We start from the raw sequence: 27,360 nt of genomic DNA, 5'->3' as shown, positions 1-27,360 counted from the left end.
ATAATTGATAAGTAGTTTTTTTTTTTTTTTTTTTTTTTTTTTTATACGATTGGATCATGAGACGGATGCTTTTAAGGTGGATAGAAGGAAACGCCGCTTTGTGCAGAAGCGTAAATTCTTCGTTGGCGCTTGCAAACCGAAAGTAAACAACGAACAACTTATCGGACGACACCTCTAAAAGCTGTCTGGTTATACATGTAGACTGTCCGGGTATATATGATCCTGAGGAAATCTAGTGGTCACTGCCTGCCAAGCAAGTTGACAACACTGTTAATGTTCCATTAAAATCCATTAAATATCTATTCTTGGTGGGACAGGCATGCCTTACCTAGAATCGATTTTTTAACATACATTTAAATAGGGAAAACCAGTGTTGCAAACTTGCAAGAATCACCACTGACTCCTGGTAACGCTACCCATGCGTCTGGGAGATTCATCAGATCATTTTCACTTTTCGCATTTCTGCCACGTACAATATCAACAAAGTTGCTACAGGATATTCTACCGAGCTTGTGAAAAGGTATCACTGGAGGAGTGCACGTTATACAGATAAATAATTTTCATGCTTTTTGTGTAGGTAATTTAATGAGACACGGTTTGAATCAAAAGTTTTGCGTGAGTTTCTGTTTCAGACTCTCACAGCGCCCACCACGAAAACTTCGTAATGAACTCCCTGGCAAGAGATAAATTTATGATTTTCATCTGTTATTACAAAAAATAGACGATACCTCCAAATTGCAGTAACGTTAGGGTAAAAGTGGATTTCTCGCTGTGAAGTTTATCTCTAAACTGCGCATTGTTTTCCTGTTAGAGCTTAAATGAAGAAACTTATGATGAAGCCGTGATTCTCTCTGTTATTATCTTCGCTCATACTATTCCAAGATTTTTGCCGTTACTCATGATGATCGACTGCTCTGTGTATTTTAACTTTTCTAGTAGTGAATGGAGTTCATTTGGAAGGATTTGTTTCTGAACGCCCTCTTTCGCGCGACACAACTGTTCACCTTGCACTTGTTGTCATGCCTGATATTTAATTTGCAAAAAAGTTTACTTTGTTTCGAATATTCCTTAAATTCGACTCGAAAAAAAGGGATTGCCGATTAAAAAAATTAATTATTAAAAAATATGTTCAATATGTTTCAAATGTATACGTTTTAAAATAGCGAAAAGCTAATTTATTATATAACCACGGGGGTGGTCAAATTCGACCTAGTATTGTGTCTTGTTCCCCCGAATCATCCGAAAGACTTTTAGAAATCGTTTGGATGATTAAAAACCGACCGATTTTATGTCAATTCCATAAAAAAGATACCATTCATTTACATGTTTGACTAGTATTGGGCAAAACACCCGCCGCCGCGCCGTGAGTGGTATCTTCTGCATGTTTTCGTAGCTGCGTTTTGGACGCACAACAAACACATTTTCAGATTAGAAATTGGCAGAGGAGGGCGGCATTTTACTTGAAAGCATTGTTCTCATTGGCTATCTGGAGGAGTAATGTTTCTTACGGCTGTTTTGCCTGAAACTGCGTCATTTTTTGCGCACTTACGGCTTTCTCATATGTCTCGTTTTTTAACAGGTAAGATGAAGTTTGCTGTTTCAGCCATTTCAGTGCCTACAAGACTGCAGGGATACTTCACGCATTGCCCTGAACACAAAGTGGTCGCTGGTCAACGCGAACGGCATATTAGCGCCTACGAGAGTGCAGGAATACTTCTCGCATTGCGTCTAATACAATGCGAAAAGAAGTAATCATCGAAAAGTGATTGCATTAATTTTGAAAAATACTCAATTTCGAAAATTTGAGAGTTCGTCACCTTCCGGCCAAAGTATTACAAGCGCCACGCGATAATTCAAAATTCCGCCGCCATTTCAATTTCTTACACAGAAATTTTGCAACAAAGCTGACCGAAAATTTCACTGAATTTTCCTTGTGTTGCCGATTCAATTCAGTGAAATTTTCAAACAAATTCAACCAACAAATTCTCAATATAACAATAAAATGGCGGCGAAAATTTTGAAACGTCACATGGCGCTTGTGATACTTTGCCGGAAGGTGGCGAGTTGCTCTATCGCTATCACGGCAGTATAGTTGCTCTAATTAACTCTCACTGGAAAAAAAAAAAAAAAAAAAAAAAAAAACATTGGTTCTAGAGTCCAGACTCTTGAAAAAATTGACAAGAAAAAGGACTCTTGATTCAATCAGATTTAAGCTTAAATCAAAAGGAAATCCGCTCAAATTAAGAGGCTTGGTTCTTGATTTAAGCTTAAATCCGATTGAATCAAGAGTATTTTTTCCTGTCGATGTTTTTAAGAGTCTGGACTCTAGATCCAATGTGTTTTTTTTACCAGTGCTATCCAACTTCACTTTTCTCTCATATTATGCGTCCAACTATCATATTCCTTACCTTGAGGGTTGCCATGGTTGTAATTGACATCATTCTGCTGATAATTGGGCAAATGATGATTATTATTATAATTTTGGTTCTGATACGCGGCGTCCTGGCCGGGGCCGGTGGGGAGCATCTGATGGACGCCGAGCGGTGGGAGACTGTTGAGATTGACGGCGTTGCCCTTTTGAATGGCCGCTTGATAGAGGGCCATGAGCTCGTCCTTGCTCAGGGGTGGGATCCAGGAGTCCTGATGACCCTGCTGGCCCTGCTGGCCCTGGAACCCGGGGGCCCCGCTTGGATGCGGATCCGCGGGCCCATAACCTGGGGCAGTTTGACCCGCGTTCGAGGGGCCCGAAGGTGCGGTGGGATACGGTGGATACCTCTCGTTGTTGATATTTTGATTGTCATGATTCTGAAATCAGAAGACGGACTGTTAGTTAGGATTTGCGTAAGGCTAAGGATAGAAAAATGAAGAAAAGGAGAGGAAAATACAAACGAGAAAGCCATAATGATACATTTTCCATGCAGGCACATTTTTAAGTTTCCCGAGGAAGATGAGTACCTTTGAGGTGAAAGAACTTTGCTCACCAGAATTTTAACACTCAATCCCTGGTAAAAATTGGCAATAGGAGCTGCGTTTCAAAATACCATAGGAGTTCTTATAGCCGACTGAAGAAGGCGATAGAAAATCATATAGCTGGCTGTAGAAAGTGGAAAAAATCATACGGCCGGGCTACACGAAGCGATAAAAAATTAAACAGCCGTCTATAGTTCCTGTCGCCGGGCTTTACACTTTATCGCCTGGCTGTTGCTTTTTCGCCATTGGCTATAAAAGGCTGTAAGAAATTGTGTAGAAACTCGTGTGCTTTGTAAATCCTTGTTTGTACGGAATCACCATAATATTTACAAAACGCACATTATATTTCCCTTTACTACATATTTGTTTTCATCAATTAAAATGAGAATAATCCATACAGAGTGTGCAAATATTTCAAAGTCATGAGTTGAACAACGCTGACTCCACGACATTAAATATTAGAGCCTAACACAAAGTGGAGCGGCGGCGCAGTGGCGCCTACAAACCTAACAGGGATACTTCACGCATTGCGCAATGCGTGAAGTATCCCTAATAGGTTTGTAGGCGCCAATGCGCGTTTCACGCTGGCTGCTCGCCCGCTGCGCCGCGCCGCAGCGTACCACGGCGCTTGAAGTAACTATTTCACACCAGAGGTATTGCACAGCATCGTACGAAATTGAAGGCGCTCCAACATATTAGGAATGGCAGGCATCCTTCAAAAGTATGGAGCTTTCCTCGCAAAATAAATCAAGATACTACGGCCCAAAAAGAGAGCGGTAGTCCAAAAACTCACTAAATCCTAGCATCCGTAATTAGTAACGTTTAGCACACACTTTATCGTCAGGCTGTTGTTTAATCCCCATCGGCTATAAAAAGCCTTAAGAAATTGTGTTGCCAGCTATAGAAGCTATTGGAAATCTCACAGTCAGCTGTAGGTCTATGGTATTTTGGAACACAGATTCTGCTGCCAATTTTTACCAGGGATTTTAAGAAAACTACACTACTGCTAAAAAAACAAATTACGGAAAAACGATTCTCATTCTCCGCTCTTTGGTATCAGATGCATTAAATGGATTTTATTTTGTAATAAGGAAGTAGGTACTATCCCTGGCTTTTCCACAAAATCACATGACTGCACGAGGAACCAAAAGCATGTATGTTGTTTCTAAAGTGGCCAGAAATAGTGGCTCCTTATTGCAAAATTTAATCCAAATTAAGTTATCACAGATTAAATTCTATGTATGTATGGCCCCTCTCCGTCATCATTTTATTGAGCTGGTGCGCCATTTGAACACATTACCACTAATATATTAGAATTCTAGGGGCAGGTTGATATTAAAATGCACTCCCTATCGGCTGAGCGCTTAGAAATAAGTAAATCGAATAATGCAGACTCCTCGTGTCTGCGTTATCTGATATCAAAAAATACAGAGAGAGACAAAAATTTATCAACCGGAGTGATTGACAAATTAGAAATTTTTGAAAGACTTCTATGGATTTGAAGCCAGCTAGCCAGTCAGTCATTCTTCAATGTAGTTATAATTCAGTGGATCCGCAACGAAATGGTAGCTCGAAGCAGGGGCAATTAACGTGGGTCATCAGTACACGATTTCCGAGTGCCTTTAAGGCTGTAAAGCAGTACTTGAAGCGAGTCAACTTTCTGTTTCAGCCGTATACCCTCCGACTAAATAGTAGCAATACGAGTCATGAACCCGCATCACGTTTGTTTCCCATCAACGAGCTCTATTCGCAAATGGAGCGTTAAAGCGGGTAGGCCCACTTGAAACAAGACGAAGATGCGCGCAAAGACAAGTTTTTCGGTCACAAAAGGACCATAAAGTCGGCGGAAGTGGCACAGAGAGTCAAGAGGAGGACGGACTTATTGAACGAGCCCAAAAAAACCGACATTCAATGTTGTCGTGCTTTGGAAGAACGCCGTATGTGCATTCAGGCGTTGCCATATTTTTTAATATTAAATATTAATTTCCGAGAAAATTAAAGAAAATTCCTTCACTTCCAAACAAAATAACGGAGCTGCATTTCAGCATTGCAAAATTTCTGCTTGTTAATCGTGTTTTTTTTTAATATTTTTCGGAATTCCTGACGGGAAATTTGACTGATTATTTATTTTGGTGACAAGCAACAATCAGCAAAATTTTTGACAGAAAGTGAACAGTCATTCTCGTTTGAAGAATTTTATAATTAACGTCAATTTTGCACTCTTGGAAATAGAGTTGCATTTCTTCGTCCGGGTAACCGCGGGATCAGCCATATTGATTTCAAAGGTAACTATACTCGCAGTTCTTGCTTTGAGATAACCATTTACTGTAATCCACGAAAAAATCAACAAAATTTTAGACAGGAATTTCAATGTCATATTTTTTGTAAAAAAAAGCGTATTGTTTTAGCCACCTTAGAAACTTTGAAATGGTATAACGTTATTTCGTTAGGACGACAATTTCTACTTGAGATTCTCGTATTTATTGGAAAAAATTGCAAATAAATTTCCTAGAGGATGTTTCTCTTTCTTCTTTCTCATTTTCCTTGTCTCCTTCGACTAGAACATGAGCCCTGTTTGTCAACTCAAAAAAACGAAAAAAACAAAACAAAAAAATCAAAAATTTTGAAGAAAAAAAAATTAACAAGTTTTCCATTGAATTTGTACAAATATCATAAAGGCAAAAATTGGCAACGGCTAAATGCCCATACAGCGTTTCTCCTTACCACAGCAGAGTGCAAAACGGGCAACGGTGGGCAGAGATGTCGAGATTGACCGAAAGCACGTAGGATTGAGTGGGCATTAACCCCGAAAAAGGTTCCGGCGGCACGGGACAACTCTCGGGGGAATCGACAGTAATTATCATTTCGGCCGTATGCGGATAATCGGCTGGATCTTCACCGCCCCGAATCTCCATATTTTATAATAATGGAATACATATTCGTAATATATCGCTCTGCGGTGTAGCATACTATTCCTCGTTTGGCGTGTGCCATATTTGTAACACCTCGCCGGAAGACGCCTCAGCCATGCTAAGTAAAAACGTCGTATGAACCTTCAGACGTTGCCAAGTTTCATTTTATAAATCACGAATTTGTGAGACATTTTGTAAATGTTTTCCCTTTGATTTTTCAGAACATTTTGCTCGTAATTTGATGTTAAATTCTTGAAAATTTCAAGGAAAAATATTCACAACTTTCCTAAAAATAATCATTGTAGATGATGAAATTTGGCAACTCTCGGATGTTCATACGGTGTTCTTCCTTAGCTTAGCAGACTTAACGTCCGAATGGATTCTTGCCTTTCCTGACCTCAACAGGAAGTTCCGTTTTTAAAATATTCCATGAACGTATTAACGGTTATGAACGGAGTGTGTTTATTTTTAACCGATATTGCTTTCTTCGAAATATGCCATGAAATGCAAATTCAGATGCTTTTGATGGCTCCTGCGAAAAAAGAGACTTGCAGATATTATGGGATTTGGTTTTTACGGTTTAGTTTCAAGAACTAGAAAAAAATAGATCCTTGGAACCGTTCAAAGTCAGATTTAGACAATCACATTTCGTCGTTTCAGCTGCGGTGGACGAAGGGACGCAACTCCATTTCAAGGTTGCAAAAGTGACTCAAACAATTCAATTTCTACAAGAGTGAAGGTGTGCAATTTTTGTCTACAATTTGTCTGATTTTTGTTTGAGATCAGAGATTTTCAGAGATCAGAGGAAAATTCACTAACATTTTCGGTTCAAAGTGCTTAAGATTCTCTTGATAAATCGCAGTTTACGAGATCTTGCCAAATAGACCGTATTCGACAACGGTTCGATTTATCGTTTGGTTCAAAAGAATAGAACATAACCTCAAACCAAACTGTAAGGATTTAAGTTGGAAAAGCTGAAAATGAGCAATTTCCTGACAATTTCTTTTGCATTGGTATTTGGTACTCAAAGGAATAAAAAATCTGTTACAAAAGACCCGTTCTCTCAGATTTCTGAATTTACTTTTGAGGCTGTGTTTATGTTTTCAACCAATCTATATCGATACAATCTCACCTGTTTGGTGTATCGAATACGATCTATTGAAATATAGTCACGTTTTTTCGTGAGGGAAGCAACAATTTGTGACAGAGAACCTTAGCTATATATTTCCTGAGTTAGTTACTGTTCTGAGTTTTTTACCGTCTTCTCATGTAGGTATATCTTTGGGATATTTCATGGGGAAAGGGACCTTAGTCCTTAGAGCTCAGGATTTACAGAATTGCTGGATTACGCTACGATTTTACCCGCTCTCAAAGCACTGAAAGGGCCTGAACCGCTTGCAGCTTACGCCTCAAGACACTTAAGAGAGTTTTTGGTCGTAGTCTGAAACTCTAATTTTTCGACCCAAATCGCTGTATCTACGAAAAATTGCACGCACGGAATAAATTACCTTTTCCTGACGCACAGTGGATCGAGTCAATAGGAGAGGTCGGACAAAAATTGGAAACTTTAAACTGTCTTAACTCCGTTTATATAAAACTCTGAGGTTCTAAAAGTGGGTCCATTGGTTTTCTCGTGAAATTTTTTTCCATGAGCACCCCTCGAAATTTAAAATTTTGAATGAAATAAACATCAAAATTTGCAGTTCGAGTAAAAAAAAAAATTCATGTCCGACCTCTCTCATTGACTCGATCCACCGTGCGACGGTATCATTTATGAAATCCTTCCTAAATAATTCTTATTCCAAAAACTAAGAAATATTTCATAGTTTCACCTCACTAACCGATTGATACGATCAGTTAAATAAAACCATGCTTACATTCTCAATATTATGCAAAATGAAAACATCACAAAATAAATTTTTTCTTCAATTGATATAGGGAGTTGTCGTTCACATGAATCAATGAATCATAGCTATACCTAGATCTCAAGACAATTCAACAGCAAATAAAATAAATTCCATCCTATAATGCTGTAATTAACGGTTTTACTTCCATTATTCTACTTTACACTTCATACCCGACAAATTCCCACGATCATGAATAATTACGCGGAGAAAGATATTGCAAGGAAGCGCAGATTCCATTGCAGCTGGGCTGAGTAGATGATGCTGCAGAAATCACAAGGGGCAAGTAAAAGTGTTTGATAAAGCATGCCGATGACGTCAGCCGGTGACAATTGAATCTTGGGAACAATGGTTATTTCGGATAATGAGCATTTGCACTGCGGCCTAGCGGCGATTCCAGCTCGGAATTAGAGGTGAAATCCTACGGAACTCCTCGATCTTTCGACGATTTCCTTTTCTTTCACCGAAACAAATAACTCAAAAGCAGAGCCGGATTTAGGTTTTTTGCGCCAAGTGGTACAATTTTTTTGCCGACCCCCCCTCTTCCTATTGACTGAAAAAATCTCCCCAATAGGTGCACACACATTACATTAAGACGGACAAAATGGAAAATATCAGTAATCGAAAAGTTTGCATACCTAATCCCATTCCAAGTCTAGAAAATCGATACTTGATTTCGAGTTAAAAATGTTTCTTCCGTGCCTTGGCGCGTGCGAACTGAGTTGAGGAAAAAAAATCGATAATTTGCCGCCCAATGCAGATGCTCTTGATGCATATATGCTCTGAATTTGGCTTTGCTCAAAAAGTTTCTTGGCTCTCCTCTATCACCGATTTTATAATTTACCACGTAAAGTCATAAGATGCAAAGTCATCATGCATCTTCTCATTAGAATAATTAAATTTGACATTTTTTTGATGATGCCGCCTATCGTTGAAGGGTGCTTGAATTGAATATTCTTCATATTTTTACGTAAAAATTATCTGCTAAAAGACCGAATTTTTCATGCCATTTTCTCCATGTTAAAAAAGAACTGACCCCAATATTTCTTGTTATTTTCTTACGAAGATGTACTTTCACACTCACATAAGAGACACTTTTACAGTGCTCGATTGGACGTATAAACTGGGATGCTCAACCACCACACACCCTTATCCTTTCCTCTCAAAGCCCTTCTGAAGGATATAACACTTCTTCAATTTCTAATCAATCCCGTGTCGTCTCTTTCAATATTTACCGTTCACTTTGATAGCATTTATACATGCAATAAAAGCATTTCATCGTTGCATTCAAAATTGTATTCTGAAATACAAATATTTTGCCACTGAGCAGTTTGAGATCTAAGTGGTTCGATTCCCCATTAGATGAGGAAAAAGGAGGAGAACTAATGATAAAAGTGCGTGTTCTCATTGGTCAAGAGGAGACGGATCAAAATCACTCTCGATCATGGAATACTGAGAAGCGCTCTCCTGGAGGCAATGTGGTCAACATCGAAGTTCATTTCATAGTTTTAAATTTAAATTTTAGGTTTTTTTTTCGGGATTCGTGGTTTTTGTCAACATTTTTTCGTCCGGCTGCTTTCAATTTTGCTCCATACTCGACATCTTAATTAATGTTCATCAGTGGCGTGGCGTGAATTGCGATATATCGATTGATATGTAATTTAAACCTACGGTAAAGAATCGATTATTAAGGTGTTCGCTCCGAGCACCCTGTTTATCGATCCTTTTCCATAAGTTTAAATGGCAGATCATTCGATATATCGCAAAGCACGCCACGCCACTGATGCTCATCGCGGCAAAAGGAGGATCCAACTTTCGATTTTAGCCTGAGGACAGAGCATCCGTCCGCATTTCAATCTTTGTCTTCGCATCGCGCGGTCACAGGATGTATTTTTTTCAGACCTTTTACCGCGACTAAAAGGGCATTTCTATCAGCGCGACGAAACGATTGGAATTTGTGAAATGGGAATTTGAACAGCAGCCCTGCCAAGTAGGGCAAAAATATAAATTTTTCAAACGGAGAACTATGAATGAATGAATCAATACAAAATAGATGTAGAATGCGTAATCATAAAAAAAACACATATCTTGAATTGTTGCCAAATTTTCTTTCATATTTATGTTTTAAATAAAAAACCAATATTTCATACGTCTTGAGAAGCTCACAATTAATTTTCTTCGTTGACAACAGGAAAAAAATGGAATATAATGACGATTTTACTACGTGATAATTCAAGACTGTCTTTTTATTTTTTGCATGTCCTTCCAGTTTCTTCACTGTAATGTTAAATTTTGTCAAAGAAATTGACCAAGTTTAGCAGAAAAGACCAAAGAATATATACTTTTTTTTGAATAACGGATTTTTGAAGAGAAATCAAGGGCAGATAAGTCGTTTCTAAAATCAGCCGATAGTTCAGTTTCTTTTTGCTAAATTTGGTCCCTTCCTGCCCATACTCATCGAAAATTTCCCTTAAAAACATAATTAAGCCAACCAATGATAGCCTTTTATCCTGCTCTAAAAAATAATTAAAAACAAATATTTATAATATTAGAAAAATGTTGAGAGGCACCGTTTCGTAATGTAGATGAGGACAGTTTTTTTTTGTTAAAAAAAACGCGGCAACAATGACACGAAAGGACCAATCATCGAAATTAACTATTGGTCTTGCCCGTTTCACTGGCCCAATTTAAGGGGCTCAGTTTCGTAGGTTTAAGTCATGATTAGTAATTATGGGTTACATTTGTAAAGGAAGTCCCAATTAAGAAGCTCCTGAAAACGCACGGAAAGACAAAACGGGGAGAAAACGTGCTTGTTGAGAGAGAGGAGCAGGCTATTTTGCGACCGCGGGCAGCGAGTTGTGTTCTCATTCAAGAGAGCTTTTAACATTACCATATTTGGGTTTCGAAATCGTCTATCTTTGATCCGAAAACTTCGACTTCCTGCGAATAAACGCATCTAATTGGACCACTGCGAACGAACGGGTTAACATTTTAAGTACAAGGCGAGACGTTTCATTAAAACTCCGAGAACAAGTCAAAGTGAGTAGGAATTCACAAAATTACCGTTTGTGGTTACGTTAGAATCAACTAAACATTGTTGAAGAAACAGCAAAAATTTTAGTGAGAAGTTATGCTCATATAGTCTTCTTTAATAAAATTTAAAAAAAAAAATTGACGTCATGACCAAATAGCTTGTCTGGTTTGGTCATGTTAACGAAATGATGAAAGAAAGGTGGCCAGATTGCTTTGCGTTTCTGTGGGAGAAGTCGAAGGGGACAAGGGACACCCAGTGAAAGGGTGACGACAGGGGGTTTTAGAGGAAATGAGGGTGTGCCATCTTCCTGCAGGGCTTTGGGAGGATAGGGGAATTTGGCTGCTGGGTGTCGCAGAGCGCCAAAAAGCGCTATACAAACGGGTTTTCTGTGCGTATTTATGTAGTAAAAACAACCGGGATTTTAAAAAATAGCGTTGAATTTTAGCCATCAGTACTGTAATGTACCATTTTTTTACTTGTTCAATGATTTATTGTTAATCAAACGATGTCTGAAAATCATATGGATCGCATTTAGCAAAAAGAACCAGCGCGAATACAGTGTTTTCAAAACTGTGCAACTTATTCTTTTATTTTAAAAATACTCAATATATGTACAGCATGGAAATTTACAAAATGATTTTCCTTTAAAATAGACAATTTTTCGTGGGATATTTGCTGCTCTGGGAAATTTTTTAGATGATTGTGAAGAAGCAACACTTTTACAACACTGTAATGGCGCTGGCTCCTTTTTGCAAAATGCGATCCATAAGATGCATATCTGGTTGAATTCTCATTTTACGACTTATCACCGGTAACGAAACCTGATATGACTGACGTTAATGACCCGCCATCTACCGGAGCGCAGAGGATAATCAGGAGGAGGGGCTTTTAAAGGTTGTATGGGAGTCCGAACTCCTGAGGATATTTTATGATTTACGACGCTAATGTATGTTTACGATACATTAGCTTTATGCAACTGGCAACTTTATGACATAATTATTGAACTGCTTATACAGGAGGGCCACAAAATTGTTCTCATGCTGGGTTGGACGCAAATTTGCACACATTAAATGTCTCCTTACTTTGATGCCATCTCCTCATATGGACCCGATGCGATAGACCTTCTGATAGGCCACTTCACACAGTAAAATCGTCATCAGTCTCTCCAGAAATTAAGTCATTGATCTACTTAGGGAAAAAGTCCTAATTTCCTACCACAGTTGGAGTCTAAGCTTATCTTGACTTGAATGCCCCCCCCCCCCCCCTAAACTAATGGAGAGAGACACCAAATTTCGCGTTACCGCATCCTGATTATTGGTGTAGTGTTCCTACCTATATATATAGTACGGTGCCATGTCATGTTTCTTCTTCCATATCGATCTCTATTCACGAGCCTAGCGCCTGGCGCGGGGGTGAAAAGGTGGAAAGGTGCTAAAAGGAAAAGATGAAAAAATGAGCCAGGCGCTAGGCTGGTGATTAGAGATCGATATGGAAGAAGAAACATGGCATGGCACCGCACTATATGTATAGGTAGGAACACTACATTGGAATTGATAGACAAAGCTGTAAAAGACAAATGCAACCCACAAGAGACCTTAAAGTTAATCAATTATTTTCCTCCACTATGGAACGTGGTACAACCACTTCTTTCGAAAAACAGGATAGCTCCATTCAGATTCATTTTCCTCTTTTCCTTCTTTGTCTGTAAACTTGTCTATAGATTTCAATAATCAGTCCGCCGCATGCTGTAAAGCCGTCTTCAATAAGAATAAGGAAAATATGGGGATTGGTAGAAGAAGAAGTAAAATGTGAGGAAGAATTAGATGAAGAATATAAAATCAGAGAGGTAGTGTGGGGGGAAAAATGAAATTATGAGGAATGCAGCAAGTTAACGGCCATAAAATGAGAGAGGAAATTCGGCAAGAAAGCTAAAACGACGAGGATGAGGTGCCGAATGAGATGGAACAAATAACAAAACAGTAGAAATACATGAAAAGAAAGGAGGAGAATTCGGAATGATGAAGAAAAGAGGTATGAAAGAAAGCAGAGAAAAATCGGCGAAAACAACGAAAACGATAACGTGAAGGGGGTAAAAAATCAGAGGAGGATGAAACGAAAGAAAGTGATGAGATTTTTAAATCGAGGCACCCTCCCCCCCCCCCCTCATTGATCCCACGCGCTGTCCATAATTTCATTCGTATTCGAGCGTATAACACGGACAGGTCGGCTCCCGTAATAAAATCATCATAATCACATCATCCTCATCGGAATTCAGGCTCGAAATACGATCGATAATAACAATCACGCAACAAACGAGGCTCTAAAACCCATCGCGATGCAAACGAAAAACGTGACTCACCTCGTCATGATAAGTTAAAGGCGTCGGGGCGACTATCCTAAAATCCTCCGGGGCGGTGGGCCCGGTGGGTCCGGGGAAGGGGCCGGGCCCGGAGGCGCCTAGCTTGGTCTCGACGCGGTCGAGGATTAAATCTAAGACTTTGGTATTCGTGGGGGATTCCCCGTGCATCTTCCCGATGACCGAGTAGAGGAACTTGGCCCCCGCCTCCGTCCCGTTCTCCGACGACTCCTCCGAGTAGACGCTCTTCATCAGTGATAGGAATACTATCAGGAACCAGATTACGCGCAGATGCCTACTGTCCAACATCCTGCAACAGATACACAGAATGGATCAATATCTTAGGGTCATACCAAAAAATAAAGGGTGGCGTGGGCTGCTAGACATAATGGGTCAGTTGCGCTGGTCATAGAATCGTGTTTTGATGCTTGATTCTTGTCGATTAGCTAAAAATATTGAGATCCGTCCTAACCGCTACTATCTACGTTCAATATAAACAAAGATATTGCCCTTTGAAATGTTGAATTCTTGACGTCATCCACCGCGGCAAATGACACCCGTGGTTTCTTCCACCTTGCTTTCATCAGAGTTTCACTTTAAGCAACCAGTGCAAATGTGCGTTCCATCTACTGATGAAAGCAAGGTGGGAGAAACCAATAAGGGTGTCATTGCCACGGTGGATGACATCAAAAACCCGACTTTCATAGACTTCACCCGCGATCATGTTACTAGGAGGAGCGTGCTCTATGGGTCAAAATAAAATATTTTTCTGCTCTGAATTTTTTTCCAAATTAAATGATGTTATTTCTAGAGTTTGAAAAGCAAATCAACTGACCTGCTGATAAGCACAGAGGCAAAGTATTTTACAAAATGTTGCCGAGTACAGAAAGCTCTTCAGGGATCTCAACAAAAAAAGGATGACTCAAGACTTCTGAATAGAACAGAAGGTAATATTCTTTTTACTACCTGTTTTTTATTTTAAGAACTTTAATTACGAAAGTCTATTCCACAACTAATGTCTACATAATGTTTAATGTGTATATAATTTATTGTGTAACATTTGGCAATACAAAACAAATTTTTGTTCACGAGATAGAGTACTTGCTCTTGCTCCTTATCTAGGATATAGTCTCATTATTATAGTTATGTCATCATCATTATTTTCAGTGTTTTTACTCGCTTTAAATTCACTTTAAAAGCATACTCATTCAGTTTTCAATTGATATTTTTTTTTAAATACGCACTGATACTTATCAGCGGGCATCAGAAATTTTCAAGCTAGAACATGTTTTAGCTACTTTACCGTTGTTGCAGTTTTTGATATTTTCGAATATTTTTTAGGTTCTCTCCAAAAAAAATTTTCTGAATGCTATATGTCAAGTGCTGAAACTTGAAATCCGTATTTTATAGGTGCGGTCGAACACAAGTAAGGTGCAACGCTGCTTTTTTATACCAACGTTACAAATTTTAATAATATTCGTCTTGTTTTGCTATTTCTTGCAATTTTCCTAAAAACAGTCTTACGGTGGCAGGTTTTAACATTATCAGAGAGTAAAATAAAACGTGGCCGGCGTCGTTTTTGGATCAAATGGAACTAATTTAGGGAGCGACGCGGTCCATTTCCCGAAGTTGCCCGGAGCGTATCACACTAGCGCATGATGCTTTACGCGGCGCCCCAGCAACTATGAATCGGCTCCACTGTGACCCCCTCCCCCCCTCCCAATGGGTCGAATGTGTGATTTTCTCATTCACAATAGGCCTCTAGGTATCATCGTAAGTTAAGAGCAAGTTATTTGCATTTTGGCGCATTTTACAGCCGAAAAACGAAATACCGCGGATCGGCCGATTTTCGCCCCATTTAAATCAATGTAATTTTTTGGGAGATTTTCAGCCTCAAGTCGGCACGTGTTAATATTATCGGAGAACGAAAATATTTGGCAGGTATCATATTTGGAAACGCAACAGCTACGACCGAGAACGACCATAAGTGAAAATGTCTTATTTTGACCCATAGAAGAAGCTCTTTCAGCCTGGTGGTTTAACCTTGAATCCCCCTGTACAATGTCTCATTCAGTACGGAAGATATACGGAACTGTTCACCTATGTACAAAAGCTTTACGCTTGCTAAAGGCGAGAACCGAGCCTTGGGCAGTATGTAGTTGGAAATTCGCTTTCAGCTTTGATGAGCAATTAGCGACAGTCGCCACGAACCACGCCGCGCGGCGGCGCCGTGGTTCGGTGGCTGTCGTGTTGTCGTGACGGCACGCAGAAACTGGAGCTTGGACGCGGAAAGTATAATTACAGAGATACTCAAAGCGGAAACGAGCCCGCGGGGCACTTGGAAAGGTGGATGGACTCTTCCACGCCAACGTACCATCAGGATCCAGCCATATATGCCCTCCCGTGCTCGCCTTTCATTTTTCAACTCTTGCAAGAGTTTTGAATATGTCAGACATACGCTCCTGTGTTACACGGTGAAGAAAAGTTCGGTTTATGGTGAACACCGAAGTTTTCAGTTCAGGTATAACCAAAGTTTCCGGTTGGAGAAACTGATCATGTTAAACCCGCACGAGAGATAGCCAAAAACGGCAAAGTGAAGGGATCACTTCAGAGACTTTAACGCGGCGCAGAAAAGTAGGCGTGCTGACAAATGCGAGTTGCTTGGCGCAAGAAAAAGTATTGTTTAAAAATTTGCTCTTTTTGAATCCTCGCGATATATGTTCAGATCTTCAGTGGCACTATTCCTTACACACTTTCTTATTAGGTACCAAAAAGAGAGACACGCACTTTCAAAAACTATTGAGGATGCCGCGATCTGGGTTGACGAAAGTTTGTTATACATATATGTATAACACAATACAACCATCATAGGCACTGAATCATTGGCAACTGAAAGCAAGTCCCTAGAAGTGCCTAGAATACCTCGATTGGTGATATTCCGGCAATGTCGAATCATAGAGCTCTCAGGCCTAGAAAGCAGTCAACCATCTAAAAACGCCAGAAAAATGCCGCTGCTAATCTTAAGATTCAAATGTCTAATCAAGATGGCCAAAATTTTAATAAATGAGCGTTTTTCTGCTAAAACGAGTCACTTCATGGAATACCTAAGTCAAAGTTGTGCTTTACAACAGACGGGTCGTAACAATTGTAATAATAAATTATTCTGGGGAATTTGAGTTCAAAGGTTGGCTGCTCTTTTGGGCCGTAAAAGCTCCATGGCCTAACCTCCAAATGGACGTATTTCTGTCCAACGGAACTATGTGCATGACGTGAGCTCTGTTATGCGTGTATTCTTATGGTCTCAGGGCTCATGTCTTAGTGTACATAGTTCCGATTGACAGAAATACGTCCAACTTACGAACATGTCCGCACTCTTCCCACATAGGTACTCCAGTCTTTGCCGATCATGTATCAGAAACAGGCACGGAGGTGAGCGAGACCCGGCAACATCCATCCGGTCGTTTTCTCCTTTTTTCCGTCAATCGTAAACAACTATGAAAATGAACACCATACTTGCGGAAGCGACAAATCCCGATCGCTTTATAAAATTCGCCCAGGCATTATACATTGCGTCAAACGAGCGCGGCGCGTTCTTTTTTTCAACCGAGCGGCAACACCGCGAGGAAGCGTCGCGCCACGCATCGCGGCGTCGCGCCGCGAGTAAACTTGAAAATCAAGTTCATTGGTCAAGAATCAGCCGGGGCAACCTTGACACAGAACCGATTCAGTTCACTCCTCCCGACTTGATTCATTCTCGAAACATTCCCACAAGAAGGGGAACCAGACGCGGTGGGGGCTGTCAGGATTACCGGAGCGCAATCACCGGTCCCTTGTTCCCCCCCCCCCCCGGGGGGCACGTCTACCCCCTCCTTTTAATTGTCACTATTAATCGGTGCCCGTTTCCGTGTGGCCGCCGGGCATCGAACCCCGCCCCTGTCAACTCGGCTCCGCGGCCGTAGAAAAAGAAAGTTTCCTCGGGTTTACTCCGTCCGTCGCACAGTGGACGAGCCCCTCAAAGAGGTTGGACCAGAGACAAGAGACCCTCCACTCGTATCTCGGCTATGGTGGAAGCATTTGCTTTCGGGATTCAGCATTAAACTGTTGACTTACCTACATGGTTGATGTTCAACAACGTGTTCGCAGTTTCGTTTTGCAAACATGCCGAAGTTTGGGAACCTTGTTTGGCTCATGACGTCACCGAAGCTCATCATCTGCCACGTAGGTAGGTCAACAGCCGAAAAAAGAGTGATGACTGTTGCATCCTTATAACTGTCCGTAAGGAATTGTTGAATCCCCGAAAGTGAAAGCGTCCACCTGTCGCCAAAAGGCCAGTGAAGGGTCTCCTGTCTCTGGGTTGGACCCTTTTTTTTAAAACTTTTTTATTGTAAATAGCCCGATTCCTGACGCTCGAACTAGAGGTTCAGTGTGGGGGCATCCATGCGGGATTTTAATGTTGAAAATTTACAAAAACAGTAAAAAACGGCACAATTTTCACATTCGGGTGTATATCTTCCGAACGGAACTATGTGCATTATGAATTGAGCCCGGTTATACATATGTTCTAATGGCTCTCAGGGCTCATGTCTCGATGCATATAGTTCCGTTTGCAATTTCGAAACTTCAAACACGTATTTCTCGAAATAGCAAAAACTGCACTTATGCGCCTTGTCCTTCGAGCCCCTCATATCAGCTTTGAGAATTCCCACATTTTGTCCAACTTCTCCCATCGACCCGTCCCACCGTGCGCCGATGCTTGTCCATTCGCTTTTTTATTCCGATCTATTGACAGACGTTTAGTTCTAGTCTCATACTAGTTTTTTCGGTTTACCCGAATTCTAGGTCCATCCACGTGCATGGCCGCATCACTTTCCGTGGGCTATGGGTCGCTTTTGGTTTCGTTTCGAGCGTTTCAACGGGTTTGGTTTCACTTTTTCTCGTCCTCATTCCAGGGAACGTGGCCGTGGTCACGCCGATGATGGCGCGTTTGACCCCCGGGGCGCGCCACTCGGATCTTGACCTTTCGGTCCTGCATGGTGGGAATCGCCCACGATTTGCCGAAATTTTGCGCGTTTAATTGTTCACGAACTGGGTGCATGCGTCGTGGGTGTAGGCGCATTGCCATGTTATCTGTATTGCTAATTTTTTTTTAAGCGTGCCAGTAGGGCTCGCTTTTTGAAATCACTCGGATGTGCCATAGTACAGCACACCGATCAACCAATGCTATTCAACGGGCCGTCCAAATATTTTTTTCCTCGGACCCGTTTTCTTGTCTTTGAACCATTATACTGTCAAGCCCTGATGGTCTCTTACCAAAAAACCGAATGAACTGCTAATTGGGAACCCTTGAGAACATTTTCCTGTCAAAACCGTATTATTTCATTTGACAAAAACCTCATAGAAGCTTTCTTACGCTCGGAGGACTCAACTCTAGAACCTTCTTTCCCGCCAAAACTGTTTAGCCAATGAGCGTCTTGCACTGCAAGTGCAATCTGTGATGAGCCTCGTGACTCTTTATACCATGTACTAACCGTGGCCCCTGCAGAAATCCACTCAAACCACTGCAGTTATCTTCCGATATAGCTTTGGGTGTCAGGTTTCGAGCAAGGCAATAAAAGACGGCGAGGAGAGGGTCGCCTCGTCGAACCTATTATCTTCCACGCCCGATTAACCATTCACCGTGACGCCAGGATCCACCAAATTTACACAAAAATTGTTTTCCGTCTATTTAGCGAGTTTTTCCTTACTTTCCGTTAAAGTACAAATAAAAAGAGACCTCATTTGTAAAAATCGGCCGAATAGGAGAGAAGTTACAGTTCGAAATCCAAAGAGATTAACTCAACGCGATTCCGATGCACGGCAGTTCGCCCAAATCACGGTCGTGCGAAATGCCGCATATCAGCTTAAAATCAAGATAATTGGACGGAATCTTTAAAATCAATTTACATTCAACGTTCATGAATCAATATTTTCTCCCAAATTTAGCAAAAAATACCAATTGATGCAAATAACAAAGACGTGAAAATAGTAGGTATGTGTCCAAAATTTTAGTTATTCGGCACGCTTTTCCAACATATTCATGTTGGATTTTTCTGCTTGTTTTTTTTTTTAAATTAATTTTTGCAAGATTTCACGGAAAAAATAGGGTATAGTCGACACAACCAGCGGCTGGTTAAAAATGCCCCAGCTACCATGTGGTAGTAACGATAACTACCACGGTGGAGGTCACAACTAACCCGGTAGTTACATCAACAACCATGGATGTTAATGTAACTACCAGGGTAGTTGTAAACTCCACCGCGGTAGTTATTGTTACTACTACACGGTAGCTGGCGCATTTTTAACTAGCCGCTGGTAGTGTTGACTACCCTATTTTTTCCGTGTTTTGATACTGTCAGTGAATGAATAATTAATCGTCTGATTAAATAGTGCTCAGTTAAGTGATTTAAGAAATTAGTAACATTTAAAACTTGGTTAATCATACCAAAACTTTATTTAAGGATTAGACATGTTTTTTTTTTAAAAAAAAATAAATCTTCATTTTTTGATTCTATGTCTATATTTAAATTTTGTCATTACTTTTATTCCTCACTTACTTTTCTGTATAGGTGGAGACACTTCGAACGCTAGGGGCGGACTGAGAGCGTCTGGGTGGGGGGGGGGGGGGGAGGCTTTTCCAAGAAAATTTACCAAATTGTAATACATCTTATATGCAATTTGAATTGATTTTGGCATGAATAATTACCAAATATAACCATCATTTTTCCTCCGCGTCACATCTCTCTATCTTTATTCCCTATTCGCCCTTCTTTTTTCGACGAATTGGGGGGGGGGGGCAGGAGGGTGTGTGCCCCCTACGCCTCCCGCTTGGATCCGCCTATGTTTTCCTGAGCTCCGCTTGGTGTTGAAATATTCATATCTACCAGTCGATCTCAAGTTCAGGAAAAGAACGAAGGGTCGTGTGTAAAGGCCAGCAACTATACCATGTAAAAACTTTTTTTCCCCCTTGCAGGATGACAATACTTCCTCTACCTAGGGTAGCGAGAAAGTAAAAATCCCTCGCTACATTTCAAAGCTATGCATCGATATTAGTAGAACGAACGGTCCAATTGACCCCAAGATTTAGGATAGCGGATTTAAAGTAATTCGATGGACGCCATATTTTGTGTCAGAGCGACATGCTATTTATCGCATCGGTTGCTCCATTATTTCAGCTACTTGTCACTTTTCTCGAATTTTGAGATCGCAATTCTTTGTCAGGCGACTAAAGAATTGACTTACCAAATTTGACAAATAAATTCAACTTAACTAACGGCGTGGTTTCTTCAGAGGAAAACTATCGCATGGAGTGCAGTTCCGATTTCAGTATCAAATGCTATATTTATCCTCTAAGAAAACCACACCTTTATCACATTGAATTTGCTTGTCAAAATTAGTAAGTGAATTCTTCAGTTTCCTGACAACAGAAATGCGATCTCAAAATTCGAGAAAAATGAAGAGTAGCTGAAAAAAATGGAACCAATCGATGCGATCTATCGCATGTCGTTTTGACACAAAATACGGCATCCATCGAATCACCTTAAGAACTATGTAAGTGCAAAGCTGGAGTAAGAAGATTGATGATAAGGAATGGAATCGGAAGGATCAGATGGCCAGAAATCGTTTTTGAGGACCAAGCCCATCAGGGGCTGTAGTGGTAGTGTCATTTAAAAAAAGGATAAAATAGGACACCGTATTAATGATCTTTTTGTGGAAGTTGGCTTCATGACGTATATACTGAAAAAAATTCTCGGCGTTTTTACCAAGGTCCGTTGGTACCTTTACCATCTCACTTTTTTTCCAATTATTGGTAATTTTACCAAGACAGACGGGTAAGCAAAACCGGTATTTTTACAGTTTTTTTCAGGTAAGAATACCACTTTTTTTGGTAATCAATTCCCGGTAACTTTGCCATTTTATCTAGGTAATTGTACCACAGTCGATAAAAAATATTGGCGCTCTTACCAAGGTCCAGTAAAATTACCGAGAAAGTTCAATAATATTACCGAGATTTCTCGGTAAAATTACCAATTCCATAAATGATACATTTACCAAGAAAAAACTGGGATCAAATAGAAACCTGAATTCTTGGTAATGTTACCCTTTTCCTAGTAAATACACCGAGATTTTTTTTCGGTGCGTCGGTCTCTCGTCTTGTTTCGTCTTAACTACGGAAGGTTTGCTTAAATCTTGATTCCACGATCTGACAACTTGTGTTTTACTTGTGACTGCGTGGAGAACTAATTTGTACCTCATCCAGCACGCGACTCTCCACAAAACTATATTTAATTCAGTTGAGTCTTTGTGACGAGCGGCCGGCGAGTGGCAATTTAACTTAAAACACATTAAATAGAAAAGATATAGCACTTGCTCGCCAGCGCGTCCAGCTCATGGAGGCGTTGCCATGACTGTGCCGAATTGCTCACTAACCAGCTCCACCTCGGGCTCAGGGGCCGAAACTTTCGGGTATAGCACCCGGAGCAATCGAAGCTACGGCTCCAGCGCCCGGGAGTTCTGGCCTCTGAGCCCGGTATGACGATATGTTTATGTAACCCTTAACTTTTTTTTGCAGTGTAAAAGAGCTCGACGTCGAGATGAAACCGAGTGAACTTTTGAAACGCCTATCTGTAATTTTCTCGCGGCGAAAATCGTCGCTCCTCTGACGTAAGGGCGTGTTTCCATTTCCACAGCAGCTCAAGCAAGCATAGAGTTATACGGGGGACGCATATTAGTGTAGCCTACAAGACCATGTGAATACTTCACGCATTGCGCCAAACCCAGTACAGCGCCCACAAGACCATGTGAATACTTCACGCATTGCGCCAAACCCAGTACAGCGCCTACAAGACCATAAAAATACTTCACGCATTGCGCCAAACCCAGTACAGCGCCCACAAGACCATGCGAATACTTCACGCATTGCGCCAAACCCAGTACAGCGCCTACAAGACTGTAGGAATACTCCACGCATTGCGTAAAATACAGTGCGGTCGGTGTGAAACGCAATATTTTTTTTATCATTTAATAAAATTTTATATTATTTTATTTTATTATATTTATTTTTTATTTAAAATCTTATATATTTTTTATTTTATTATTTTTTTTTTAAATTTATTTTTTATAATTACTTTTATTTTTATTATATATTTTATTTATATATTTACCCTCAACACATACCACATCCCTTCACCTCTCCTCCATCCCCCCCAATCACCTTCTTTCCCTCACTTACACCCTCCACCGTCCTCCATTCCCCCGCCTACGCACACAACCGCTCCCTCTACTCTCACCCCCACCACCCCGCATCCTCCACTTATTCACCACTCACCCCCTTTTTTTCACCCCCTTCAACATCCGTCACATCTCCCCCTCATACCCCCCCTCCGTACCCGATCTCTCGCCAACACACCCATCGCCCCCCCCTCCTCCACCTCCCACACCTCACCCCGCCCTCGCACCACTACATTCACGCCATCACCATTCCTCAAACATCAATTCCCCTTCGCACCCTTCTCCTTTCATCTCACTCTGACCCCAACCTCATCCCCTCACTATCTCCTTCCTACGACACGCCCATCCCCTCGAAAACACTCGCCCCCTCTCCGAACACTCACACCACACAGACCCTCACTCACCCTCCCTTCCCACCCATCTACCCATGTACTCACCCCATGACAACATCCCCCACCTCATCACCTCGCATCCACCAGTCGCCACAAGACCTCAACCTCCCCACCCACCCCCCACCACCACCCAACTATAACACCACTCCAACTCATTTTCCCCTGTTCAATCACCCATCACCTACCACACCCACTCGACAGTACACCTTTTTTCACCCACCACCCTCCCCCCTCAACTACCACATTCTCCCCTACGTCTTTTTTCACCTCCTATCAATCCACACATCACCTCCACATCCTACTCACAACCCCTACCCCCCATTCCCCCAGTCGCCACTCCAACCATCAACCAACACTCCCCCACCACACCTCCCATCCATCCCACCACTTTTGCTCCACCGCCTTCTCCAACCAAACCCCAGTTCTATCTTTCACTACACCTCATCTTCCGGCCGACCAACTTCATCCTTCACTAACCCCAACCCCAATCCTCCACCCTACACCTTCACTCGCACACCACTCTTTCTACACCTCCTCTCCCTACTCCCGCCACCATTCATCTCCACAACCCCTCCCTCACCCCACCCATCACACCCTCCCTCTTACACTCCCGTCCGCGTACCCTCTACATTCTTCTCCACCTTTCACAGCTGATAGCCCATTCCCGCACCCCACCTTCCACCAACCCCACCTCCCACGTTCCCTCACCCTTCCTCTCGACCCCCCCTCCTCACTCACCGGACACTCCCACACTCTCCCCTCCTCCTAAGTCTTCGGCTTCCATTTTCCCGTCCTGGTCCCGCATCCACTCACTCACTGTCTCGCCCACTCCCACCTCCGCCACGGATCCCTCCTCCACTCCCAACTACCACTTCATCCACCCTCTCTCGATCACCCCCCATCTCGACTCCGCATTCTCCCACTCCATCTCCCATCCCTACCCCTCGGCCACCTTACACATCGTACTCTCTCACCTCCTCAAAATACACCCCATCAACCTAGGTGCGGGGGGTATGGGGGGGGTTCTTTTCTCCCATACGACCTCTACCTCCCGCTTCCCTGCCCATTGGCCGCATCCCCTCATTGCCCCTTCGACTTTCTACAATCACTCTCTCCTGCACTACTCCTCATCCCCCCGCCCCACCGTTATCCCCACAACCCATTCCCCCTCTTTCTATCCAAACCACTCCATCACCCACCCTCTCAGCTCCATACCACACTCCTCATTTTTCCACTCCATCACGTCTAACTTCCGACCTTCCCTCCCACACCCCACTCCGCCCGACTTCAACTCACCTCCCTCCCTCTAACCCGCTCTTTCACCCCCCTCTCACCCCTATCCATTCCACCGTCCTCCACCATACATCCCCCACCCCCTCCCCAACTCTCCACTCTCCACTCTTTCCATCATTCACAAGTCAACCCCACTCCTACTCTTCTCCTAACCTCCCAGCACCTGCCCACTCCTACATCCGCGACTACTTCCTCATCCCCCCTATCTCCGCTCAACCTCAGTCCCTTCCTTCGTCCAACCCTACCATCAGCCCCCCAACTTTACCTACCTTCTCCCCTCACACCATCTACACGCTACACACGACTCGTCAATTTCCTCTCTCCCATGTACCACATCCCATACTTCTCTTAGTCGCGTCCTGCACCTCAATCCCCCACCCAAACCCAAACCTACATTCCTCACCACACCATATCCTCTCAAACACCCCATCACTCCTCACCCCGCACTAACCCACTCCAGTCCTAAACCTCCAAACGACACCACACCCCTCCCCCCACCCCATACTCCCCATCCCGCACCAACCACCGCCCTATTTCCCCTTCACCACCATACCGCACAACTCTCTACTCACCTCTTTCAGTCCCCCCACAACTTCATAGCCCCTCTTTCCCTCTTCACCCCCTCCCCATCTCAACTTCCACTTTCACTCACCCCTCAACCACACCTCACCACGCCTTCAAACCACCACTCCTTTCTCCAACTACCCAACCATATAACCTACCCCTGATTTTTCTCCCCCCATCCCATTCCTACAACTTCATCCCCCCGTCACCACACCGTCTAGTTCACCACTCTTCCCCTCTCTCCACCTCCCCACTTCACACACATCCCCTCGCTTCCACACCCACACCCACCCTTCTCGCCATTTTACTCTACACACATTCCACACACCCCCATCAACCCCTCCCTCACCCACCCCGCCCTCACCCCACCTCTTCCCAACCTTCATACCCTTCCCCACACCTCCCCCATCCCCCAATCCCCTAACGCCCCTCTTACCTCTCGTCCTTCATTCTCCACCACCCATTCAACCACCACACCACACGATTTCGTTCATTTCACTTTCACCCCCCCACCCTCACTCATCTACAACCACACCCTTCTCACTTCCCCAACTCGCATTTCCCTACCCCGCCTTTTTTCGGACCACACCATACCACTCCCCAATTCTCTCCCCTCACACCAACCCCACTTTCCACCCCACCATTCCCTCCGTTCCTCATTCACTCCCTCCACCCCTCCTCCCGCCACTCACCCACCGTACCCAACGTCCATTCTCCATTCTCTCCCCCTTCTACCATTTCCACTCCCTCATTCGTCCCCCACCTTCAACTTCATTCCCACCTTCCACGCCCACCACTCACTGTCCCCATCAACCTCACCCACAACTCTCCAACCTCATCACTCCTCGACCACCTGCACCCCCCAACACTCCCCACCCAACGACACCACCACTTCACCTCCACACCCCACCTCCCACCCTCACCCCACACCCCTCTCCCCTTTTCCCACTCTCCCCAGTCCACCCCCCCTCAAACCCCACGCTCCCTCACAACACCTCTCCCCCCACACCGCACACACCTCTATTCCATCCGACCTTACCCCGCCCCACCCCCAGCCCATTCCTCTCTGACCCATCAACCCACCCCCCTGCCTTTTCCACCCGGCACTCACCCCCACCAAACCATCACCCATTCGACCTCCTCTCCCACCCAACCTCTCTTTCCCCCCGTCCCCCCGACACGCGTGCGCGTTCCGGACTCACCTAGACAAGACAGTATGCGTGCTTTACGCATTGAACCCACACCTACACTGCCGTGCCAAGGAAAAACGCCGTATGAACCTTCAGGCATTGCCACATTTACTATGATAAAACACGACTTTCCCGGTAAACTTATGAAGATTTTTCTTCCAATTTTACAAATAATTTTGTTCGCAATCTCACCCAAAGTTCCTGAAAATTTCGGAGGAAATATTAATACATTTCCTCAAAATAAACAGTGTTTTTAGTGAAGGAAGTTCTTCCTTTTAGTGAAGGAAATTTGGCAACTCTAAAATGTTCATCCGGCGTTTTTCTTTAACATGGCAGAACAGGACTCATGTGGAAATCGAGACACTCCCATTCGTCAGAGGAGCGAGAAAATTTGCTTGGACAGAATGTCATTTTATGCCTTTTAATGGGAGGATAATAAACTGAACAGCTTGAAAACTATGATTTGGACGTATTTCTGCCTATGGCACGTATTTCTGAACTATGTGCATCATGACGTGAGCCCTGTTATGTATGTATTCTTATGGATCTCAGGGTTCGTGTCTTAATGCACATAGTTCCGTTTGGCAGAAATACATCCATTTATGACACTAAATAAAGCATTCTCCGTCGACGATTAAAACTCTGATTTTCCGACCCAATTCGAGAGAAAGCGCTACTTCAAGTAGTAGTGATCGCGATAGGTTGCGATTTGGTCGGAGATTGTTTCGCAATTTTTTCAACGTCAATTTTTCGCAATATTACAGGATAAAAAATTGCGATTTCATCGCCTAAAATTGAAATAAAAGAATAATTTTTTCGATGACGATTTATCGCAATATTATCTAACAAAAAATCTTGATAAATTGTTATGAAATTTCGATTTTATCATATGCGATTTTATAGAGATAAAATTGCGACAAAATCGAGGATAATCGCTCAGATTTTAATGATTCTAGCAATTTTATCGTCAAACACGGGAGAAAATTGAATGTTGCTTTAGCATTTATAATATTAAAAACATGTGCGACAAGCATACATATTGATTTTACAATCAAAAAATGCTATGCTAACTTCGTCCACGCGGTTGCATAAACAATGCCAATGTTGAGTTAACATTTCTTTAATGTAAAATCAGCATTTGATACTTATCGCACATTTTCCAGCAGTTTCTAAATGAATAACATTCAATTTTTCCGCGAAAAATCGTAAATAAATCGCAACTTAACTACAAAATATCGCGATTTTGCCGTTCGAAAAATGTTACTTATGTACCCCTCAAATTTTGCCCCCGTTGATCAAGGTCCCTTTTTCCTCGAACGATCACAAATCGATTCTCGCCCTCGCTGGTCCGGCAGAATTGTTTGTGATGTGATGGAAGGTGATATTTTCGGGGCAGTTGCTCAATGTGTCATCCCGGGAGTTATTGGACTAATCTCGAGATTGTTTTCCTCGTATCTTTGAATCCCCGTCACGTCCCG

General features: G+C 42.5%; 1 protein-coding gene across 1 annotated transcript in view; it reads right to left on the bottom strand.

Annotated features, from left to right (window-relative positions):
* LOC109032523 (uncharacterized) overlaps positions 1–27,360 on the bottom strand; it is a 47,686-nt gene that overhangs the window by 7,848 nt on the left and 12,478 nt on the right. The window contains exons 2-3 of the mRNA XM_019044702.2: positions 13,180–13,486; positions 2,409–2,805 (exon numbers count right to left, since the gene is read on the bottom strand). Coding sequence (XP_018900247.2) covers positions 2,409–2,805; positions 13,180–13,486 — 704 coding nt within the window. The remainder of the gene's footprint in view (positions 1–2,408; positions 2,806–13,179; positions 13,487–27,360) is intronic.

This window comes from Bemisia tabaci, chromosome 8 (assembly GCF_918797505.1).
Source record: "Bemisia tabaci chromosome 8, PGI_BMITA_v3".
In the NCBI taxonomy this organism is placed as follows: domain Eukaryota; kingdom Metazoa; phylum Arthropoda; class Insecta; order Hemiptera; family Aleyrodidae; genus Bemisia; species Bemisia tabaci.
Note: the sequence above shows the minus strand (reverse complement) of the source record. Positions and strands in the feature narration are given on the sequence as shown.